Source organism: Haliotis asinina, chromosome 5 (genome assembly GCF_037392515.1).
Source record: "Haliotis asinina isolate JCU_RB_2024 chromosome 5, JCU_Hal_asi_v2, whole genome shotgun sequence".
NCBI lineage: Eukaryota > Metazoa > Mollusca > Gastropoda > Lepetellida > Haliotidae > Haliotis > Haliotis asinina.
Genome location: NC_090284.1, coordinates 4,089,418 through 4,112,736, shown reverse-complemented (window position 1 = coordinate 4,112,736; position 23,319 = coordinate 4,089,418). Strand labels below are relative to the sequence as shown.

At 41.1% G+C, this 23,319-nt stretch overlaps 1 protein-coding gene across 1 annotated transcript in view; it reads right to left on the bottom strand.

Annotated features, from left to right (window-relative positions):
* Positions 1–23,319, bottom strand: part of LOC137283615 (neuronal acetylcholine receptor subunit beta-3-like) — a 55,290-nt gene that overhangs the window by 16,338 nt on the left and 15,633 nt on the right. Inside the window, exons 2-3 of the mRNA XM_067815208.1 lie at positions 21,646–21,989; positions 8,307–8,416 (exon numbers count right to left, since the gene is read on the bottom strand). Coding sequence (XP_067671309.1) covers positions 8,307–8,416; positions 21,646–21,989 — 454 coding nt within the window. The remainder of the gene's footprint in view (positions 1–8,306; positions 8,417–21,645; positions 21,990–23,319) is intronic.

The window sequence follows — 23,319 nt, the reverse complement described above, 5'->3', positions numbered from 1 at the left end:
CAATACACCAAACATCCTTAATCCCATGATCGACACAACAAACGCTGACACTTTGTACTGACATCCCTATGCACATGACTCAGTGTATCATATACAGTTCATGATCAGCGCAAAACAAGTTGATGCAATGTACTCGCTCCTTTCTTGATGAACACAATGACAAAATTTACTGATGTACTCTCATGATCGATACAATATACACTTATGCAATGTACTCCTGTACTTTCAGGATCAATACAATACAAATTTCAAGACAAAAATACTTTAATCTGACATAATGTAGAGAGCTATTCACACAATCAAAAAATAAACACGACACATCGAACCCTCATGTCCTCAACCAATGTCCCGAAATCTCCACATTCATTACAAACATAGCATGTCCAAGGAAAAAATAGTGGTGATCATTGCATGATTCAATAAATCACTGAAAACAAGCGATGACATACACGTCCTGACGTCTATCGGGATACACTAAAAGGCCCATACCATCACCGAAACCCCAGTGACACACTTCAAACAATAACACTCAGGCAAATACATAAAAATGATTGTAACTAAAGAAGATCTCTTTTGCATGTGTGTTGGTTTCGACCTTGCTAGGTAATGATCTGTTAGTGCTACATTGGTTTCCGATACAACATCGGCAGCAGTGGCTGCCAGAAGAATGTCAGGAAACTATCGTTAAGGGTCAGTGGTCTATAGACAGGTGTTTCATGAGTGTATATGTTTCCTTTGTTTGTTAATATGTTTTTTTAACCTCGCACAGCAATATCCCTATATGTGGCGGTGGTCTGTAAAAAATCAAGTCAGGACCAAACAATCCATTCCAACAAACACATCGATCTATGCAACATGGGGGATACGACGGTACGTGTCCACCAAGCCAGACAGCTTGACAAACCGATCCCACTAATCGCCTCTTACGACAAACATGGGTCGCTGTAGACTTCTGCCCATATCTTCACTGGTTGTGTGGGTGTAAACATGTTGGTCTTCATGGGAATAGATCACCAGACTTGATGAACAAAGATTTTCCTGTTGCGTCCAAACGTATTATTGACAGAGCACCTCTTACTCGAGAGGGCAATGATCTGGAACGCAACGCGACGTTACCCCGTTTGCACCTCCGTCACAGTACACGTTCACGTCACTGAACATCAGGGAGTGACTGGTGCGTTGTGCATGTTACATCACCTTGTGAATTGATGTGTACAACAGGACATGTTACATTAGAGTGTGAACTGAATGGTATAACAAAACATCACAAACTGGAGCTGTTGTACTAATACTCGACATAAAGAGAGGGTTGACTATTGTTTCAGTCATCCCTTGGTATGTAGTCCACTGATAGCTGTCTAGTCACTCTCAGTGTTTATTCATAAATATACATATGAAACAAGCGATTCGGTCTCATATATTTGTGTTTCACGTGAGTAAATCAGCTGATGGGAACTGGCATTTTGGTGGTTAATTCCGATCACCAGCATTTCATCCATTTCGTTTTGCGAACCTCTGAATATAGTTCTGGAATTATTTCTATGACGACCATAATGTCTAAGAGAACAATGAGTGAATGAAAGTTTTCCTTGCTTTATATGGGATAGTAATGTGCACAGCTAAGAAATAAATGCATTGCAAACATCGAACTTAATTCCAATAATATCCCTTCTTTTCCTAGAATGTATATGGTGTCAATCCCAAAGGTGATAAAATCATTCTGTATGACGTCCATGACTATATGAAAAGTCCCTTGAAACATGTCTTTCGGGGAACATTTGCTGGATCCGAGAATAAAGCGCTTTTGAATTTACAATTCAAGACTAACGGATACTGGGCAGAACGTCAATGTATACATTACAAGACATGTTAAGTCAGGGTATGTATTGGTGTGAATAATGGGACATACAGCTTCCGGAACGTATAGGTGGGCATAACACGTCATGGTACATCAGAACGACGTTGGTCGATTTAGTACGTCATTGCAACTTCGGAAAGTTATTGCTCGGCATAAAAGGCATGCGACATCAGGATCTTATTCGTGGTTATAAAAAGTCATGCTACATCAGGATCTTATTCGTGGTTATAACAAGTCATGCTACATCAGGATCTTATTCGTGGTTATAACAAGTCATGCTACATCAGGATCTTATTCGTGGTTATAACAAGTCATGCTACATCAGGATCTTATTCGTGGTTATAACAAGTCATGCTACAACAGGAAGTTATTCGTGGTTATAACAAGTCATGCTACATCAGGATCGTATTCGTGGTTATAACAAGTCATGCTACACCAGGATCTTATTCGTGGTTATAACAAGTCATGCTACAACAGGAAGTTATTCGTGGTTATAACAAGTCATGCGACATCAGGATCTTATTCGTGGTTATAACAAGTCATGCTACAACAGGAAGCTATTCGTGGTTATAACAAGTCATGCTACATCAGGATCTTATTCGTGGTTATAACAAGTCATGCTACATCAGGATCTTATTCGTGGTTATAACAAGTCATGCTACAACAGGATCTTATTCGTGGTTATAACAAGTCATGCTACATCAGGATCTTATTCGTGGTTATAACAAGTCATGCTACATCAGGATCTTATTCGTGGTTATAACAAGTCATGCTACAACAGGAAGTTATTGGCCAGTATAAAAGACATGCTACTTCGAGGAGTCATGTGTAGGTATGTCAAGTCATGCTTCGTTAGGAAGTTACTGGTGGGTGTAACAAGACATGCTACAACAGGAAGTTATTGGTCAGTATAAAAGACATGCTACTTCGAGGAGTCATGTGTAGGTATGTCAAGTCATGCTTCGTTAGGAAGTTACTGGTGGGTGTAACAAGACATGCTACATCAGGAAGTTATTGGCCAGTATAAAAGACATGCTACTTCGAGGACTCATGTGTAGGTATGTCAAGTCATGCTTCGTTAGGAAGTTACTGGTGGGTGTAACAAGACATGCTACAACAGGAAGTTATTGGCCAGTATAAAAGACATGCTACTTCGAGGAGTCATGTGTAGGTATGTCAAGTCATGCTTCGTTAGGAAGTTACTGGTGGGTGTAACAAGTCATGCTACAACAGGAAGTTATTGGCCAGTATAAAAGACATGCTACTTCGAGGAGTCATGTGTAGGTATGTCAAGTCATGCTTCGTTAGGAAGTTACTGGTGGGTGTAACAAGTCATGCTACATCAGGAAGTTATTGGCCAGTATAAAAGACATGCTACTTCGAGGACTCATGTGTAGGTATGTCAAGTCATGCTTCGTTAGGAAGTTACTGGTGGGTGTAACAAGTCATGCTACAACAGGAAGTTATTGGCCAGTATAAAAGACATGCTACTTCGAGGAGTCATGTGTAGGTATGTCAAGTCATGCTTCGTTAGGAAGTTACTGGTGGGTGTAACAAGTCATGCTACAAGAGGAAGTTATTGGCCAGTATAAAAGACATGCTACTTCGAGGAGTCATGTGTAGGTATGTCAAGTCATGCTTCGTTAGGAAGTTACTGGTGGGTGTAACAAGTCATGCTACAACAGGAAGTTATTGGCCAGTATAAAAGACATGCTACTTCGAGGACTCATGTGTAGGTATGTCAAGTCATGCTTCGTTAGGAAGTTACTGGTGGGTGTAACAAGTCATGCTACAACAGGAAGTTATTGGCCAGTATAAAAGACATGCTACTTCGAGGAGTCATGTGTAGGTATGTCAAGTCATGCTTCGTTAGGAAGTTACTGGTGGGTGTAACAAGACATGCTACAACAGGAAGTTATTGGCCAGTATAAAAGACATGCTACTTCGAGGACTCATGTGTAGGTATGTCAAGTCATGCTTCGTTAGGAAGTTACTGGTGGGTGTAACAAGACATGCTACAACAGGAAGTTATTGGCCAGTATAAAAGACATGCTACTTCGAGGAGTCATGTGTAGGTATGTCAAGTCATGCTTCGTTAGGAAGTTACTGGTGGGTGTAACAAGACATGCTACAACAGGAAGTTATTGGCCAGTATAAAAGACATGCTACTTCGAGGAGTCATGTGTAGGTATGTCAAGTCATGCTTCGTTAGGAAGTTACTGGTGGGTGTAACAAGACATGCTACAACAGGAAGTTATTGGCCAGTATAAAAGACATGCTACTTCGAGGACTCATGTGTAGGTATGTCAAGTCATGCTTCGTTAGGAAGTTACTGGTGGGTGTAACAAGACATGCTACATCAGGAAGTTATTGGCCAGTATAAAAGACATGCTACTTCGAGGACTCATGTGTAGGTATGTCAAGTCATGCTTCGTTAGGAAGTTACTGGTGGGTGTAACAAGACATGCTACATCAGGAAGTTATTGGCCAGTATAAAAGACATGCTACTTCGAGGAGTCATGTGTAGGTATGTCAAGTCATGCTTCGTTAGGAAGTTACTGGTGGGTGTAACAAGACATGCTACAACAGGAAGTTATTGGCCAGTATAAAAGACATGCTACTTCGAGGACTCATGTGTAGGTATGTCAAGTCATGCTTCGTTAGGAAGTTACTGGTGGGTGTAACAAGACATGCTACAACAGGAAGTTATTGGCCAGTATAAAAGACATGCTACTTCGAGGACTCATGTGTAGGTATGTCAAGTCATGCTTCGTTAGGAAGTTACTGGTGGGTGTAACAAGACATGCTACAACAGGAAGTTATTGGCCAGTATAAAAGACATGCTACTTCGAGGAGTCATGTGTAGGTATGTCAAGTCATGCTTCGTTAGGAAGTTACTGGTGGGTGTAACAAGTCATGCTACATCAGGAAGTTATTGGCCAGTATAAAAGACATGCTACTTCGAGGAGTCATGTGTAGGTATGTCAAGTCATGCTTCGTTAGGAAGTTACTGGTGGGTGTAACAAGTCATGCTACATCAGGAAGTTATTGGCCAGTATAAAAGACATGCTACTTCGAGGACTCATGTGTAGGTATGTCAAGTCATGCTTCGTTAGGAAGTTACTGGTGGGTGTAACAAGACATGCTACTTCAAGAACGTTTTGGCCGTAACGAGAGATTAAGTTTTTCTGTGCCATTCGTCAGGTAGTTATCACCGTGACGTCTGAGGTTAATCACAAATCGCGCAACGTAATACAGCACAGCATGCCATATTGGTGTTCTGTGTCACGAACCCAATTGTAGGTTTGCAGCCAGCCTCCCGTGAGCTTCGGAACAGTGAAGACTATCAGATTGGCAGTAATGAAGACAGGTGTGGTTGCTGGTAAGGTGTGGTTGATTCCAAGGTGCTGGTACCACCAGTCCAGGTCTTTATCATGCAGCCAGGAGCGGCCGCTGATGGGGATAGGCCAATCACTGCGTGTTCTGTTAACACGCACTACATGACCCATGCAACAATTTTGCTTTCAGTAGCACGAACTAAGACGTTTTCAAACGCAATCGTAGTTGTATACACAGCATATTGACCAAGTGAGACCACTTTGAAACAATACGAGATCAACAGCTGATACAATATTTGTTGAAAGAAAAAATCGACTTCTATTTCAGGACTCTGCCATAGCAATATTGACTGTGGTGTTAATTACCTTTATTGATATGCCTAAATCATGTATGACGAACGAAGGTAATCACGATATGGCTGCTAGACGTCCAGTTGAGTGGACGTGGTCATCACAGTGGGCATTTCCCACCGTTACACAGTGTGTCCGACGGAATGAATAATACACGACAACCCACGTGGGCCTAGCGTGACGGATACCGGACAATCTGCTTTAATTACCTTACAACATCCTCAGTGGTGTGAAGCATATACGTTATTCAGGATTTTTGCCTTGCAAGAAGCGACTATACCAAGTATCATAAGGCTTCAATGTATAGCTTCAGTTTGCCCTTCACTGTGGCTCATGGGGGCTTGGTAATTTTGTTTGAGACAGACTGTTTTCGCCACTGTTTCATGAAATATCAGTTTCCCCCTACATGAGGATCCCAGTACATATCTTCTACACAAACGACTTGTTGTTTTCAAAACCATCAAAAGCCCTCTCACGCAAAATAACACATTCTGGTAATCAAGCCAGGCAATGATCAGTATGGACACACCAAAGTATATTCTACAAGGACGAATGTAATCTGGCGCTATTTCATGAATGTGTCGACATGGTGAGGTGACTTTTGACTGGGAGAGAATTGTTGGACGTGTGCACAGCTTACTATAACGGCTAAGTTCGTTTGTGGGAAAACGCCTAGAATGTACACTAATGTTGACAGTCAAACTGAAATTATACTGAACCAGAGAAATACCCTTAAAATAGATATTACAATACATTCACCAGCTGCATAAAACTATATCCTTAATTATACACAAACAATGTAGTCAAATAATATGGACGCATAACAACAGAAACGTTTGAAATTGTACAGACATTTAACAGCATGCAAACGTTTCGAAATATGACTTTCCCATTTTGATTGCAAGTCAACCTAGTGTGTTCATGTGTCTTTTTTTTCTCAAGTGCGTTATGTCAATACGTGTTTAAGAAGTTACACGGATTTCCAATACATGAGCATGCATACCGGTTTATTTACCTAGGTTAAACGTTCATGGAAACGTTGAACACAGGTCGGGTAAAATAACATGCCCTACATCATACAGAGAGTAATCATACTCCTGAACTGCGTGCATCGGGTCTCCTCAATACATGGAATATGTGTACATAGCTTACCTCATATAAGGAGACTGAGGTGATTCTTTCAATTAATACAAAAAACCCTTTGGATTACAAAGGCATGTGTTTTAAAAAATCCATCGTTATAAGTGACAAAGAAAACAGTCAATGCCAAACACTTGTCTCATCATTTTCGATCGCATCTTGTTCATCTCAAATGATTTACCTGGGTATTTGAAGGAACCTTCGCGGGAAGGTCATGTGGATCAGGTTTTCTACAGAATATAATCAACAAGATAATACGTTGTATAACGTTGCGTTGACCACAATCAATCATTATATAACTCAGATATTTTGTATGTATAACTGTCCACAAATGGCCACACCTAACATATAATTCACACTGTCCATATCTACTTTATAATTTACTTTGTCTACACCTTCCATACACCTTCTGCTACTAAAGTATAACCTAGCCACACTTTATCTGTAACACATGGCCATGCCTAATATTTAACTCGGACTGCCCACCTCTACTCTACAATGGACAGACACAAAAGCAGATAATGGAAAAGACACCATACAGAAACCTAAACCCTCACTTTAACCTACAACCCTTCATGAAAACCCTGGAGAATTCACATTAATGACACCATCTTCAGCAATCGCATCAATCCTAATCAAATTATGTCAAAGCAACTGTCAAACCCACAAAATCAAGAGGTTCGGCATTCAACGAAAGTGGCCTATATGTACCCAGGCCGTTAGCATCAGTGCAGAAAAGAGGGCGGCCCTGACATCTCTGTCAACAAAGAAAGGTTGTAACATCACTCCACGAGAAGAGTAAGATGATCTCCCACACAGTAAACACACCGTTGACAACATCGTCCACTAAACATACTGTTGTTCCAGACACTGAGACTAAATGTGAATCACTAGACGTTTATGCCACTTTCTTTACTATCTATCGAAATAAACATGAACAGTTTTGAAGAGAGGGTTTCTTTGCTGCACAAGGACATTGATGAGACATACATCCATTGTCCTTGTCCAAACGCAACAACAGGAGTTGACACATGTGTATGTTATCCACTTGAACAACCAACAAGGCGCCAGCTCTTCAGCAATCGGCATGACGGACAACACTTCGGAATATGCTTGCTGTCTCATCCACCATTACACACGGATTACAGGTTCATTAATTAAAGAGGAACCAGCACTATCTCCAACACTAAAAGCTTGAATACCAAAACTCGATAGTCACCACCCTACATTACTGCCCCAAAGACCTGGCTGTCAAGACTAGAATGCTCACAGCGCGGCTCAGAGTTGAACGCTTGCCATATGGAACATTATCACTGTCTGTTTATCAAAAAAACATATAGCACCTTTTCCAAGATGGGCAGATTACTACTAATGATACCCCAAACACTCAGTCGTCAAGGCTAACATGCATCATAAACGTTTCCAATGTGCAGCATTTTGGCTACATGTTAATGTAATGCATATTATGACTTTCCCTACGTTTTCCCCAGATGCACATATTATTATAAACGATATGAAATAGGTGTGCAGTGTGTGTGTGTGTCAGAAGGGTCACCTTCTCATGGTGAGTTATAGGAAAGGTAGGTGACTTATAAGAAAGGTGGGTGAGCCATACTTACAAGTTGTACAGCAGTATGTCAGGGAGCCAAATCTTCTTAGAGGGGACCCGGACGTTGTCGATGTCATCGTGCTCTGTTCGGTTCCACGATAACAAAACGTCCGTCCATTTCTGTTAAAACGGAAGAAAGGAACGGGTAGAAGATATTCACACAGCAAACAAACAGTATCTTACAAGTTCGTATCGAGATCGAGTGCAAAGGTGACGCGGACAATTTGACCAATCATGACTGCAGAATGGAGAAATATACAATGACCAAATGCTTCCCTCCATACCCGTTTATCTCCAAAAGGGAAACACGTGCAATCTACACTGTGCACGTTCACCTATAGCATCATATGTACGATATATGTAGGAATATCTTCCACAAGTGGCAATGGTGGTAATATTCGTGTTAAATATGAAAGACGTTTTCACGAGGCGTAAACACACTCTTTTTTAAAAAAAGAACACAGTGTTTATTCTGCACTCACTCGGTGAGAGTCATGCGACTAACATTTATAATAGGTGCCGGACAATTCGGACCGCGGCTTCATTAGTATGTGGAATGACTTTCTTGCAAATGCACACATTATGCTACTCACCATCGGATTGTGTCAGACAGGTTTCATGTATCGTCTCAACACAAGGTGCTACGAGCTGTGTCTTTGTCAGTAGACACGGACAGAGTTGAGGATAGATATTCTGACATGGTGGTAGATTCATGCACGTGGCATGGTAACAGCTTCAAAATGGTAGGTTCATGTTCCGACAGACTAGAAAGTTCATATTACAACAGGATAGCTGCTTCATATTGCAATAGTAGTTGCGTAGAGGAAATACATTCATATTCCGACAGTTTATTAGTTCCGTGTTTCAGAAGGGTAGTAGCTTCTACATGAAGTAGCTTCTATATGAAAGAAGGTACTAGTAGTTTCTATATGAAGAGGGTAGTAGCTTCTATATGAAAGAAGGAAGTAGCTTCAAATACTGACAGAGCAGCAGCTTCATATTGCCTTCGTATTCTGGCATAGCAGCACTTTCATATTCGGATCGGATAGTAGCGTCAGCATAAAACGTTGCTAAAGCTTCAGAATCACAAGAAACGGCACCTTCAGCCCTAGTCAAAGCCGCACCACAAAAAGGACATCCAATAGCACCAACATCAGACGTCAGTATTTGCATAAGGGCCGAGATCTGCAGGAGCTACAACCCCCTTGAGTACATGTTTCCATCAACATAGCTCAACAAGATTGCTTCGTAACAGCTATGTTCAGGAGGAATGACCTACAACAAACTCATAACCAAAGCACTTGATTCAGGACAGATCGCTACTGACACCTCAAATTTAGAGGCTGATAGTTCTAATTTTCGTAAGTACGACATGCATACCGAAGGGTTCTGAAAGCGGGGTTGGAATCAATACCGTCGACCCTGTGTTGGTACTAGCACGGACACTGTGGGGATATTAAACTTGAACAATATCGCGGAAGTGTTTCTGTTATCGCTTGTTAGGCTTGCAATGACAAGAGGCCACGCCAGCCACAACAGATGTAATAATTTGGTAGAACGTATGAACATAAAACGACAGAACCCGTTCAACATCCATAAGATATATCTGCTAAAAGTAGGATTGACTGTACAGTTCCAGCTTGATCATGGATTCTAGGGAAGACAGCAGGTGTTCAGGAATATCCTCCCCAACAAGCTACACCCCTCATAAGTATACGTCTAGGTAAATCCTGGGAACCTGTAGTACAAGTTAAAATAGGGAACTGCATAATTTTTTTCTGATGTCAAAGTTGAGAGTGTGCTCCACATGTATACCACGAAAAATTCCGAAATGTTTAATTGCAATTTTGACACAGTGCACCAAACAACATTGTCACATTTCAAACAATAACATTCAACCGAACACATAGACATGATTGTTACTAAAGAAGTTCTTTATACACCAGGTGTTATTGTTTTTGCATGTGTGCTCCTTTCGAACTCTCTGCGTAATGATCCGTTAGTGCGACATTGGTTTCCGATACAACATCGGCAGCAGAATGTCAGGAAACTATCGTTAAGGGTCAGTAGTCTATAGACATCAGGTGTTTCATGGGTGTATGTGCTTCTTTTGTTTGTTAATCTGTTATGTTTTTAAACCTCGCACAGCAATATTCCTTTATGTGGCGGTGGTCTGTAAAAAATCAAGTCAGGACCAAACAATCCATTCCAACAAACACATCGATCTATACAACATGGTGGATACGACGGTACCTGTCCACCAAGCCAGACAGCTTGACAAACCGATCCCACTACTCGCCTCTTACGACAAACATGGGTCGCTGCAGACTTCTGCCCATATCTTCACTGGTTGTGTGGGTGTAAACATGTTGGTCTTCATGGGAATAGGTCACCAGACTTGATGAACAAAGATTTTCCTGTTGCGTCCAAACGTATTATTGACAGAACACCTCTTACTCGAGAGGGCAATGATCTGGAACGCAACGCGACGTTACCCCGTTTACACCTCGCTTCACAGTGCACGTTCACGTCACTGCTCACCAGGGAGTGACTGGTGCGTTGTGCATGTTACATCACCTTGTGAATTGATGTGTACAACAGGACATGTTACATTAGAGTGTGAACTGAATGGTATGACAAGATATGTTTCATCAACTGTTACAAGTATGCATTACAAGACACTTACATTCCTTTTTAGTGTATGATATTAAGATCTTGGCTATGGAATTTGCTACATGTAATAACGTGCTATACCATGTTATCTGACTACATAACGAGTCATACAAGGGGGCACAACTAGGTGGTAATAAATCGGTATTACAAGACATGCTGCATTAGAAGTTGGTGGGCGGTGTTACAATAAATGCTGCATTAGGAAGTTAGTGTTCGGTATTAAAAGACATGCTGCATTAGAAGCTGGTGGGCGGTGTTACAATAAATGCTGCATTAGGAAGTTAGTGTTCGGTATTACAAGACATGCTGCATTAGACGTTGGTGGGCGGTGTTACAATAGATGCTGCATTAGGAAGTTAGTGTTCGGTATTACAAGACATGCTGCATTAGAAGTTGGTGGGCGGTGTTACAATAAATGCTGCATTAGGAAGTTAGTGGGCGGTTTTACAAGACATGCTGCATTAGAAGTTGGTGGGCGGTATTACAAAACATGCTGTTTTAGGAAGTTAGTCTTCGGTATTACAAGACATGCTGCATAAGAAGTTGGTGGGCGGTGTTACAATAAATGCTGCATTAGGAAGTTAGTGGGCGGTATTACAAGACATGCTGCATTAGGAAGTTAGTGGGCGGTGTTACAATAAATGCTGCATTAGGAAGTTAGTGGGCGGTTTTACAAGACATGCTGCATTAGAAGTTGGTGGGCGGTATTACAAAACATGCTGTTTTAGGACGTTAGTCTTCGGTATTACAAGACATGCTGCATTAGAAGTTGGTGGGCGGTATTACAAAACATGCTGTTTTAGGAAGTTAGTGGGCGGTTTTACAAGACATGCTGCATTAGAAGTTGGTGGGCGGTTTTACAAAACATGCTGTTTTAGGAAGTTAGTGGGCGGTTTTACAAGACATGCTGTTTTAGGAAGTTAGTGGGCAGTTTTACAAGACATGCTGTTTTAGGAAGTTTGTGGGCGGTATTACAAAACATGCTGTTTTAGGAAGTTAGTGGGCGGTTCTACAAGACATGCTGTTTTAGGAAGTTAGTGGGCGGTTTTACAAGACATGCTGCATTAGAAGTTGGTGGGCGGTATTACAAAACATGCTGTTTTAGGACGTTAGTCTTCGGTTTTACAAGACATGCTGCATTAGAAGTTGGTGGGCGGTGTTACAATAAATGCTGCATTAGGAAGTTAGTGTTTGGTATTACAAGACATGCTGCATTAGAAGTTGGTGGGCGGTGTTACAATAAATGCTGCATTAGGAAGTTAGTGGGCGGTTGTACAAGACATGCTGCATTAGAAGTTGGTGGGCGGTTTTACAAAACATGCTGTTTTAGGAAGTTAGTGGGCGGTTTTACAAGACATGCGGTTTTAGGAAGTTAGTGGGCGGTTTTACAAGACATGCTGTTTTAGGAAGTTAGTGGGCGGTTTTACAAAACATGCTGTTTTAGGAAGTTAGTGGGCGGTTTTACAAGACATGCTGTTTTAGGAAGTTAGTGGGCGGTTTTACAAGACATGCTGTTTTAGGAAGTTAGTGGGCGGTTTTACAAAACATGCTGTTTTAGGAAGTTAGTGGGCGGTATTACAAAACATGCTGTTTTAGGAAGTTAGTGGGCGGTTTTACAAGACATGCTGTTTTAGGAAGTTGGTGGGCGGTTTTACAAGACATGCTGTTTTAGGAAGTTAGTGGGCGGTTTTACAAAACATGCTGTTTTAGGAAGTTAGTGGGCGGTTTTACAAAACATGCTGTTTTAGGAAGTTAGTGGGCGGTTTTACTAGACATGCTGCATTAGAAGTTTGTGGGCGGTATTACAAAACATGCTGTTTTAGGAAGTTAGTGGGCGGTATTACAAAACATGCTGTTTTAGGAAGTTAGTGGGCGGTTTTACAAGACATGCTGTTTTAGGAAGTTAGTGGGCGGTTTTACAAGACATGCTGCATTAGAAGTTGGTGGGCGGTATTACAAAACATGCTGTTTTAGGAAGTTAGTGGGCGGTTTTACAAAACATGCTGTTTTAGGAAGTTAGTGGGCAGTTTTACAAGACATGCTGTTTTAGGAAGTTAGTGGGCGGTTTTACAAGACATGCTGTTTTAGGAAGTTAGTGGGCGGTTTTACAAAACATGCTGTTTTAGGAAGTTAGTGGGCGGTATTACAAAACATGCTGTTTTAGGAAGTTAGTGGGCGGTTTTACAAGACATGCTGTTTTAGGAAGTTAGTGGGCGGTTTTACAAGACATGCTGCATTAGAAGTTGGTGGGCGGTATTACAAAACGTGCTGTTTTAGGAAGTTAGTGGGCGGTTTTACAAAACATGCTGTTTTAGGAAGTTAGTGGGCGGTTTTACAAAACATGCTGTTTTAGGACGTTACTGGGCGGTTTTACAAGACATGCTGCATTAGAAGTTGGTGGGCGGTATTACAAAACATGCTGTTTTAGGAAGTTAGTGGGCGGTTTTACAAAACATGCTGTTTTAGGAAGTTAGTGGGCGGTTTTACAAAACATGCTGTTTTAGGACGTTACTGGGCGGTTTTACAAGACATGCTGTTTTAGGACGTTACTGGGCAGTATTAGTGGGAATGCTGCATTAGAAAGTCAGTGGGCGGTATTACAATACATGCAGCACTAGCAATTAGTAGGCGGTATTAGAAGACATACTGCTTTAGGAAGTTAGTTGTTATTTTTACAAGACATTCTGCATTAAGAAGTTGGAGGTCGGTATTACAATAAATGCTGCATTAGGAAGTTAGTGTTCGGTGTTACAAGACATGCTGCATTAGAAGTTGGTGGGCGGTGTTACAATAAATGCTGCATTAGGAAGTTAGTGGGCGGTTTTACAAGATATGCTGCATTAGAAGTTGGTGGGCGGTATTACAAAACATGCTGTTTTAGGACGTTAGTGGGCGGTTTTACAAAACATGCTGTTTTAGGAAGTTAGTGGGCGGTTTTACAAGACATGCTGTTTTAGGAAGTTAGTGGGCGGTTTTACAAGACATGCTGTTTTAGGAAGTTAGTCTTCGGTATTACAAGACATGCTGCATTAGAAGTTGGTGGGCGGTATTACACAACATGCTGTTTTAGGAAGTTAGTGAGCGGTTTTACAAAACATGCTGTTTTAGGAAGTTAGTGGGCGGTATTACAAAACATGCTGTTTTAGGAAGTTAGTGGGCGGTTTTACAAGACATGCTGTTTTAGGAAGTTAGTGGGCGGTTTTACAAGACATGCTGTTTTAGGAAGTTAGTGGGCGGTTTTACAAAACATGCTGTTTTAGGAAGTTAGTGGGCGGTTTTACAAGACATGCTGTTTTAGGAAGTTAGTGGGCGGTTTCAGAAGACATGCTGCATTAGAAGTTGGTGGGCGGTATTACAAAACATGCTGTTTTAGGAAGTTAGTGGGCGGTTTTACAAGACATGCGGTTTTAGGAAGTTAGTGGGCGGTTTTACAAGACATGCTGCATTAGAAGTTGGTGGGCGGTATTACAAAACATGCTGTTTTAGGAAGTTAGTGGGCGGTTTTACAAAACATGCTGTTTTAGGAAGTTAGTGGGCGGTTTTACAAAACATGCTGTTTTAGGAAGTTAGTGGGCGGTTTTACAAGACATGCTGTTTTAGGAAGTTAGTGGGCGGTTTTACAAGACATGCTGTTTTAGGAAGTTAGTGGGCGGTTTTACAAAACATGCTGTTTTAGGAAGTTAGTGGGCGGTTTTACAAGACATGCTGTTTTAGGAAGTTAGTGGGCGGTTTTACAAGACATGCTGCATTAGAAGTTGGTGGGCGGTATTACAAAACATGCTGTTTTAGGAAGTTAGTGGGCGGTTTTACAAGACATGCTGTTTTAGGAAGTTAGTGGGCGGTTTTACAAGACATGCTGCATTAGAAGTTGGTGGGCGGTATTACAAAACATGCTGTTTTAGGAAGTTAGTGGGCGGTTTTACAAAACATGCTGTTTTAGGAAGTTAGTGGGCGGTATTACAAAACATGCTGTTTTAGGAAGTTAGTGGGCGGTTTTACAAGACATGCTGTTTTAGGAAGTTAGTGGGCGGTTTTACAAGACATGCTGTTTTAGGAAGTTAGTGGGCGGTTTTACAAAACATGCTGGTTTAGGAAGTTAGTGGGCGGTTTTACAAAACATGCTGTTTTAGGAAGTTAGTGGGCGGTTTTACAAGACATGCTGCATTAGAAGTTGGTGGGCGGTATTACAAAACATGCTGTTTTAGGAAGTTAGTGGGCGGTATTACAAAACATGCTGTTTTAGGAAGTTAGTGGGCGGTTTTACAAGACATGCTGTTTTAGGAAGTTAGTGGGCGGATTTACAAGACATGCTGCATTAGAAGTTGGTGGGCGGTATTACAAAACATGCTTTTTAGGAAGTTAGTGGGCGGTTTTACAAAACATGCTGTTTTAGGACGTTAGTGGGCGGTTTTACAAAACATGCTGTTTTAGGAAGTTAGTGGGCGGTTTTACAAGACATGCTGTTTTAGGAAGTTAGTGGGCGGTTTTACAAGACATGCTGTTTTAGGAAGTTAGTGGGCGGTTTTACAAAACATGCTGTTTTAGGAAGTTAGTGGGCGGTTTTACAAGACACGCTGTTTTAGGAAGTTAGTGGGCGGTTTACAAGACATGCTGCATTAGAAGTTGGTGGGCGGTATTACAAAACATGCTGTTTTAGGAAGTTAGTGGGCGGTTTTACAAGACATGCTGCATTAGAAGTTGGTGGGCGGTATTACAAAACATGCTGTTTTAGGAAGTTAGTGGGTGGTTTTACAAAACATGCTGTTTTAGGAAGTTAGTGGGCGGTATTACAAAACATGCTGTTTTAGGAAGTTAGTGGGCGGTTTTACAAGACATGCTGTTTTAGGAAGTTAGTGGGCGGTTTTACAAGACATGCTGTTTTAGGAAGTTAGTGGGCGGTATTACAAAACATGCTGTTTTAGGAAGTTAGTGGGCGGTTTTAGAAGACATGCTGTTTTAGGAAGTTAGTGGGCGGTTTTACAAGACATGCTGCATTAGAAGTTGGTGGGCGGTATTACAAAACATGCTGTTTTAGGAAGTTAGTGGGCGGTTTTACAAGACATGCTGTTTTAGGAAGTTAGTGGGCGGTTTTACAAGACATGCTGCATTAGAAGTTGGTGGGCGGTATTACAAAACATGCTGTTTTAGGAAGTTAGTGGGCGGTTTTACAAAACATGCTGTTTTAGGAAGTTAGTGGGCGGTTTTACAAAACATGCTGTTTTAGGAAGTTAGTGGACGGTTTTACAAGACATGCTGTTTTAGGACGTTACTGGGCAGTATTACTGGGAATGCTGCATTAGAAAGTCAGTGGGCGGTATTACAATACATGCAGCACTAGCAATTAGTAGGCGGTATTACAAGACATACTGCTTTAGGAAGTTAGTTGTTATTTTTACAAGACATTCTGCATTAAGAAGTTGGAGGTCGGTATTACAATAAATGCTGCATTAGGAAGTTAGTGTTCGGTGTTACAAGACATGCTGCATTAGAAGTTGGTGGGCGGTGTTACAATAAATGCTGCATTAGAAGTTGGTGGGCGGTATTACAAAACATGCTGTTTTAGGACGTTAGTGGGCGGTTTTACAAAACATGCTGTTTTAGGACGTTAGTGGGCGGTTTTACAAAACATGCTGTTTTAGGAAGTTAGTGGGCGGTTTTACAAGACATGCTGTTTTAGGAAGTTAGTGGGCGGTTTTACAAGACATGCTGTTTTAGGAAGTTAGTCTTCGGTATTACAAGACATGCTGCATTAGAAGTTGGTGGGCGGTATTACACAACATGCTGTTTTAGGAAGTTAGTGAGCGGTTTTACAAAACATGCTGTTTTAGGAAGTTAGTGGGCGGTATTACAAAACATGCTGTTTTAGGAAGTTAGTGGGCGGTTTTACAAGACATGCTGTTTTAGGAAGTTAGTGGGCGGTTTTACAAGACATGCTGTTTTAGGAAGTTAGTGGGCGGTTTTACAAAACATGCTGTTTTAGGAAGTTAGTGGGCGGTTTTACAAAACATGCTGTTTTAGGAAGTTAGTGGGCGGTTTTACAAGACATGCTGCATTAGAAGTTGGTGGGCGGTATTACAAAACATGCTGTTTTAGGAAGTTAGTGGGCGGTTTTACAAGACATGCTGTTTTAGGAAGTTAGTGGGCGGTTTTACAAGACATGCTGCATTAGAAGTTGGTGGGCGGTATTACAAAACATGCTGTTTTAGGAAGTTTGTGGGCGGTTTTACAAAACATGCTGTTTTAGGAAGTTAGTGGGCGGTTTTACAAAACATGCTGTTTTAGGAAGTTAGTGGACGGTTTTACAAGACATGCTGTTTTAGGAAGTTAGTGGGCGGTTTTACAAGACATGCTGTTTTAGGAAGTTAGTGGGCGGTTTTACGAAACATGCTGTTTTAGGAAGTTAGTGGGCGGTTTTAGAAGACATGCTGTTTTAGGAAGTTAGTGGGCGGTTTTACAAGACATGCTGCATTAGAAGTTGGTGGGCGGTATTAGAAAACATGCTGTTTTAGGAAGTTAGTGGGCGGTTTTACAAGACATGCTGTTTTAGGAAGTTAGTGGGCGGTATTACAAAACATGCTGTTTTAGGAAGTTAGTGGGCGGTTTTACAAGACATGCTGTTTTAGGAAGTTAGTGGGCGGTTTTACAAGACATGCTGTTTTAGGAAGTTAGTGGGCGGTTTTACAAAACATGCTGGTTTAGGAAGTTAGTGGGCGGTTTTACAAAACATGCTGTTTTAGGAAGTTAGTGGGCGGTTTTACAAGACATGCTGTTTTAGGAAGTTAGTGGGCGGTTTTACAAGACATGCTGTTTTAGGAAGTTAGTGGGCGGTTTTACAAGACATGCTGTTTTAGGAAGTTAGTGGGCAGTTTTACAAAACATGCTGGTTTAGGAAGTTAGTGGGCGGTTTTACAAAACATGCTGTTTTAGGAAGTTAGTGGGCGGTTTTACAAGACATGCTGTTTTAGGAAGTTAGTGGGCGGTTTTACAAGACATGCTGTTTTAGGAAGTTAGTGGGCGGTTTTACGAAACATGCTGTTTTAGGAAGTTAGTGGGCGGTTTTAGAAGACATGCTGTTTTAGGAAGTTAGTGGGCGGTTTTACAAGACATGCTGCATTAGAAGTTGGTGGGCGGTATTAGAAAACATGCTGTTTTAGGAAGTTAGTGGGCGGTTTTACAAGACATGCTGTTTCAGGAAGTTAGTGGGCGGTTTTACAAGACATGCTGCATTAGAAGTTGGTGGGCGGTATTACAAAACATGCTGTTTTAGGAAGTTAGTGGACGGTTTTACAAAACATGCTGTTTTAGGAAGTTAGTGGGCGGTATTACAAAACATGCTGTTTTAGGAAGTTAGTGGGCGGTTTTACAAGACATGCTGTTTTAGGAAGTTAGTGGGCGGTTTTACAAGACATGCTGTTTTAGGAAGTTAGTGGGCGGTTTTACAAAACATGCTGGTTTAGGAAGTTAGTGGGCGGTTTTACAAAACATGCTGTTTTAGGAAGTTAGTGGGCGGTTTTACAAGACATGCTGCATTAGAAGTTGGTGGGCGGTATTACAAAACATGCTGTTTTAGGAAGTTAGTGGGCGGTATTACAAAACATGCTGTTTTAGGAAGTTAGTGGGCGGTTTTACAAGACATGCTGTTTTAGGAAGTTAGTGGGCGGATTTACAAGACATGCTGCATTAGAAGTTGGTGGGCGGTATTACAAAACATGCTGTTTTAGGAAGTTAGTGGGCGGTTTTACAAAACATGCTGTTTTAGGAAGTTAGTGGGCGGTATTACAAAACATGCTGTTTTAGGAAGTTAGTGGGCGGTTTTACAAGACATGCTGTTTTAGGAAGTTAGTGGGCGGTTTTACAAGACATGCTGTTTTAGGAAGTTAGTGGGCGGTTTTACAAAACATGCTGTTTTAGGAAGTTAGTGGGCGGTTTTACAAGACATGCTGTTTTAGGAAGTTAGTGGGCGGTTTTACAAGACATGCTGCATTAGAAGTTGGTGGGCGGTATTACAAAACATGCTGTTTTAGGAAGTTAGTGGGCGGTTTTACAAGACATGCTGTTTTAGGAAGTTAGTGGGCGGTTTTACAAGACATGCTGCATTAGAAGTTGGTGGGCGGTATTACAAAACATGCTGTTTTAGGAAGTTAGTGGGTGGTTTTACAAAACATGCTGTTTTAGGAAGTTAGTGGGCGGTATTACAAAACATGCTGTTTTAGGAAGTTAGTGGGCGGTTTTACAAGACATGCTGTTTTAGGAAGTTAGTGGGCGGTTTTACAAGACATGCTGTTTTAGGAAGTTAGTGGGCGGTTTTACAAAACATGCTGTTTTAGGAAGTTAGTGGGCGGTTTTAGAAGACATGCTGTTTTAGGAAGTTAGTGGGCGGTTTTACAAGACATGCTGCATTAGAAGTTGGTGGGCGGTATTACAAAACATGCTGTTTTAGGAAGTTAGTGGGCGGTTTTACAAGACATGCTGTTTTAGGAAGTTAGTGGGCGGTTTTACAAGACATGCTGCATTAGAAGTTGGTGGGCGGTATTACAAAACATGCTGTTTTAGGAAGTTAGTGGGCGGTTTTACAAAACATGCTGTTTTAGGAAGTTAGTGGGCGGTTTTACAAAACATGCTGTTTTAGGAAGTTAGTGGACGGTTTTACAAGACATGCTGTTTTAGGACGTTACTGGGCAGTATTACTGGGAATGCTGCATTAGAAAGTCAGTGGGCGGTATTACAATACATGCAGCACTAGCAATTAGTAGGCGGTATTACAAGACATACTGCTTTAGGAAGTTAGTTGTTATTTTTACAAGACATTCTGCATTAAGAAGTTGGAGGTCGGTATTACAATAAATGCTGCATTAGGAAGTTAGTTTCTGATGTCAAACATGCGACTGTGCTCCACATGTATTCCATAAAAGAGTCCAATTTTACCACGGCCTTTAAAGTTGTCAGATCACGAGTCGTATGAACTTTTGAACTTGTAAAACATAACGCGTGCTTAATTTTAAATCAAAAGCTGAAACGTAAATAGTAAAGAACAGAGCTCTTGAAATATGGCTTGACAAAAAGGTTAAGAAATTGGAAAGTACAATAATTCCTTCTGTCTCACTGCCTTGGAACAATTACTTGTTATTTGGAATCTTTGTGTACAGTTCTAAATATTAAAACACGTTAAGTGGTCTTACTAGGCTGCATTTTTTCTAACATGTGTGTAAATCAGTGGAACAGAATTTGCTGCTTGACTAGTGTTGAACAACAGAATATAGGTATAACTGAAGTTTAGTATTACTCTATTGGTCAATTTTCCTGACAGTATGTTTTGTCTTTGCAAAATTCTGATTCATATACATTAAGTCCACAAGTCATCAAATGACGTTGCCTGTTCTAAATTGTACGTGGATGTTTTTCATGCCGAAGACAAGCATTTTCAATAAGGTCTTCTTAATATATGTGATTCAATTTGCTTCATTTGTGACAAATTGTCCACATTCTCTAAGGATGTATCCATGTCTGTGCACACCAAGCTTACAAATGCCCCAACGAATGATTCATTTTGTCATATGCGATTGCACGGCACAAAGGTGAATCATTAAACATCTGACAGTAAATCGTTTGCGTTTTCTGAGATTCCACATGGGGGTGTTCCCACTTGTCTGGCCTTGATAATATTAGGAATTATGGTTTATGTTTTTGACAGCTACTTGGTGCTACATTTGTTTTTAAGAAAATTATGTGTAAGAAGACGTGAATGTCATATGTTACGTTAGATAAGGTTTGTGTGTGACTTTCCTATGTATACTACTGTTTCAGCATAATCCCTTTCTCCATTGGAACACTTCTGCCTATGACGTTGGAGAGAATTTGTCCAGGTTTCGGAGAAGTCCACGATGTTTTCTACAGCTGCCGTACCGTCCTGAGTTGTTTATCAGTTGGCTCCGAGTAGAGTATTCATCGTGTTTAGGAACAGACTGAGTCACTCAGGGCCATGACAAAGAATAACATCACTGCTGAAGGAGTTCAATGCCAAACTCGAGGAGTCAAGCCATAGCAAAGACTGAGTTGTCACCTCGACTCAGTGCTTTTGTGGATGAGTAGACATTTCAAAGCCTCCCACGTCACTTTGTCCTTATTTCATCTTGTAATTGTCTCAAAGGTCCAGCTCAATATGCTTCGTTTATTGTCTGGCCTTGACGAAAATATTCCACCAAGTTGACAGCTTTGACATTCCGGAACGCGGAGGCCACGACCTCCGCATCCCATGGGGCAGTCTTTGTCTTCTTTTCAATGCCTCCACACTTGTTGAACTAAGGTTTCATGTTCCAAAGGTCAGCGAAACAAATTGACTTTAATACCTAAATTATTCTGGCTAAACGCCTGTGACATTATGTAATGCCCACTTCACGCAACTGATTCTATGTGAGAACATACCAGATACAACTAAATAATGCTTTTGCTTATTCCAAGGGAACAAATGTCAAGTCAAATCAAATTTCGTTCTCTGGCCCAGCGTCCCTTGGTTGAGTTAAAGGAATGGGCATAGAACTTATCACATGACCACAAACGGACAGTATAATATGTGAGGAAGGCCATTAATGTTTACGAGTGTGTTATGCCTATACAAAACATATACAGAAAGGATACCATTACTACGTAAAATATATACAACAAACACAGTTACTTACATAGTGATACCATATATTTGTTTTTAGTACTTGGTTTGTTTCGTCAACGTCCAGAATCTGTATCAGGGAAAGGCCAAAGAACACCGTGAGGTTGTCGTTCGTGTGTATCACCGGGCGACCCACTCGTCCTTGACGTTCGTAGCGCTCCAATAACTTTTTAATGAGGATTTTCTCAGTCGATATTGCCCGCTTTGGTGGTAGTTTGAGAGGCGGTGGTTGCACACTGCGTTCTTGTATATTGTTCTTATCTGGCATCCCACTGCTGTTCTGTAGCTGGTCTTGTGCGCTCTCCCAGGGTGGAACCGCAGGGTCGTCTACGGCGTTTTTTCCTTCTGTGGGCCTCACTAAAACAAAAGAAAAAGCACACCTGTCAAAGAGTGGGAACATATTGTTTTTTGCTCTTCTATAAAACGCTGGTAAAGCCTGTGAAAGATGTTACGTACATATACATGAATACAGATACACACATGTGCCAGAAAACACACAAACACATCATAGAAAAAAAACAAAAACATACACATACACAGAAGACGACAACACGAGGCATATATACAAAGACAACGTGAAGAACACATACAGGCATTCGGAATAGTCAGTCCCCATTTGAAGGACACCCTGTGCATGTACACATTTCAAACACTAGATCAAGGCAACAGAGAGGAGAGTCAGTTTGTGCCTGCTCGTATGAACAGAGAGACAATGTGGTTGACTTCCAGAATTTGAAACTACAAACGGTGGTAAAGAGGACCTCAAGTACCACTATATATAATCGTGGACAACCATGGCTTGTTTTCACCTTAGTCGCACATGGTCATGTCTTGCGACGCACAAGACTTGCATTCACATTATTTGTGCATGCACATGACTTGCATTTACATTATTCGTACATGCATATGGTTTTCTTTCACGTTAGTTGTACATGCACATGACTTGCATTTACATTATTCGTACATGCATATGGTTTTCTTTCACGTTAGTTGTACATGCACATGACATGCATTTACATTATTCGTACATGCATATGGTTTTCCTTCACGTTAGTTGTACAAGCACATGACATGCACATTCACGCCATGGCTTGCTTTAGCGTTTCTCGTACATGCACACGTTGGCCATATTAAGGTTTCTCATGTAGCCATTTAGAACAATTATTGTTCGTCATGTTAGTCTTAGAGAACAACGATTCGTCTTGGAAGACCCTGTCTTGTCTCCTTGTGAGTCTTGAATAACTACGGCCTGTAGTCAGTTCAGTCTTATTTCAACAATACTTGTTTTCAGATTAGTCTTGGGGACCTTGTGTTCACTTTTGCTTTCGCGTTTCTTACAAACAAGTTGAAATTCAAGAAGGATTTGCTGTGACGTTTGTTTTACAGAACCATAAGTCTGGTTGTCAAACTAGTCTTATTGAACAATGTCTAGTAATCACTCAAGACCCAGGGAACTATGACTCGTAATCATGTTAATCTTAAAGTACAATGACTAGAAGTCACGTTACTCTTTCAGTCCAATGTCTTGTAGTCAGGGTAGTCTTATAGAACAATGGCGTATAGTCACGTTGGTCATTTGGAATCAGAACTCAGAATCAAAATAGTCTTGCTTATTATCTACAAACCAAATCAATTACTGCAGCTAAGCTCTCTGAGCGTCACATCTCGTTAAGGTACCAAGCCTGCG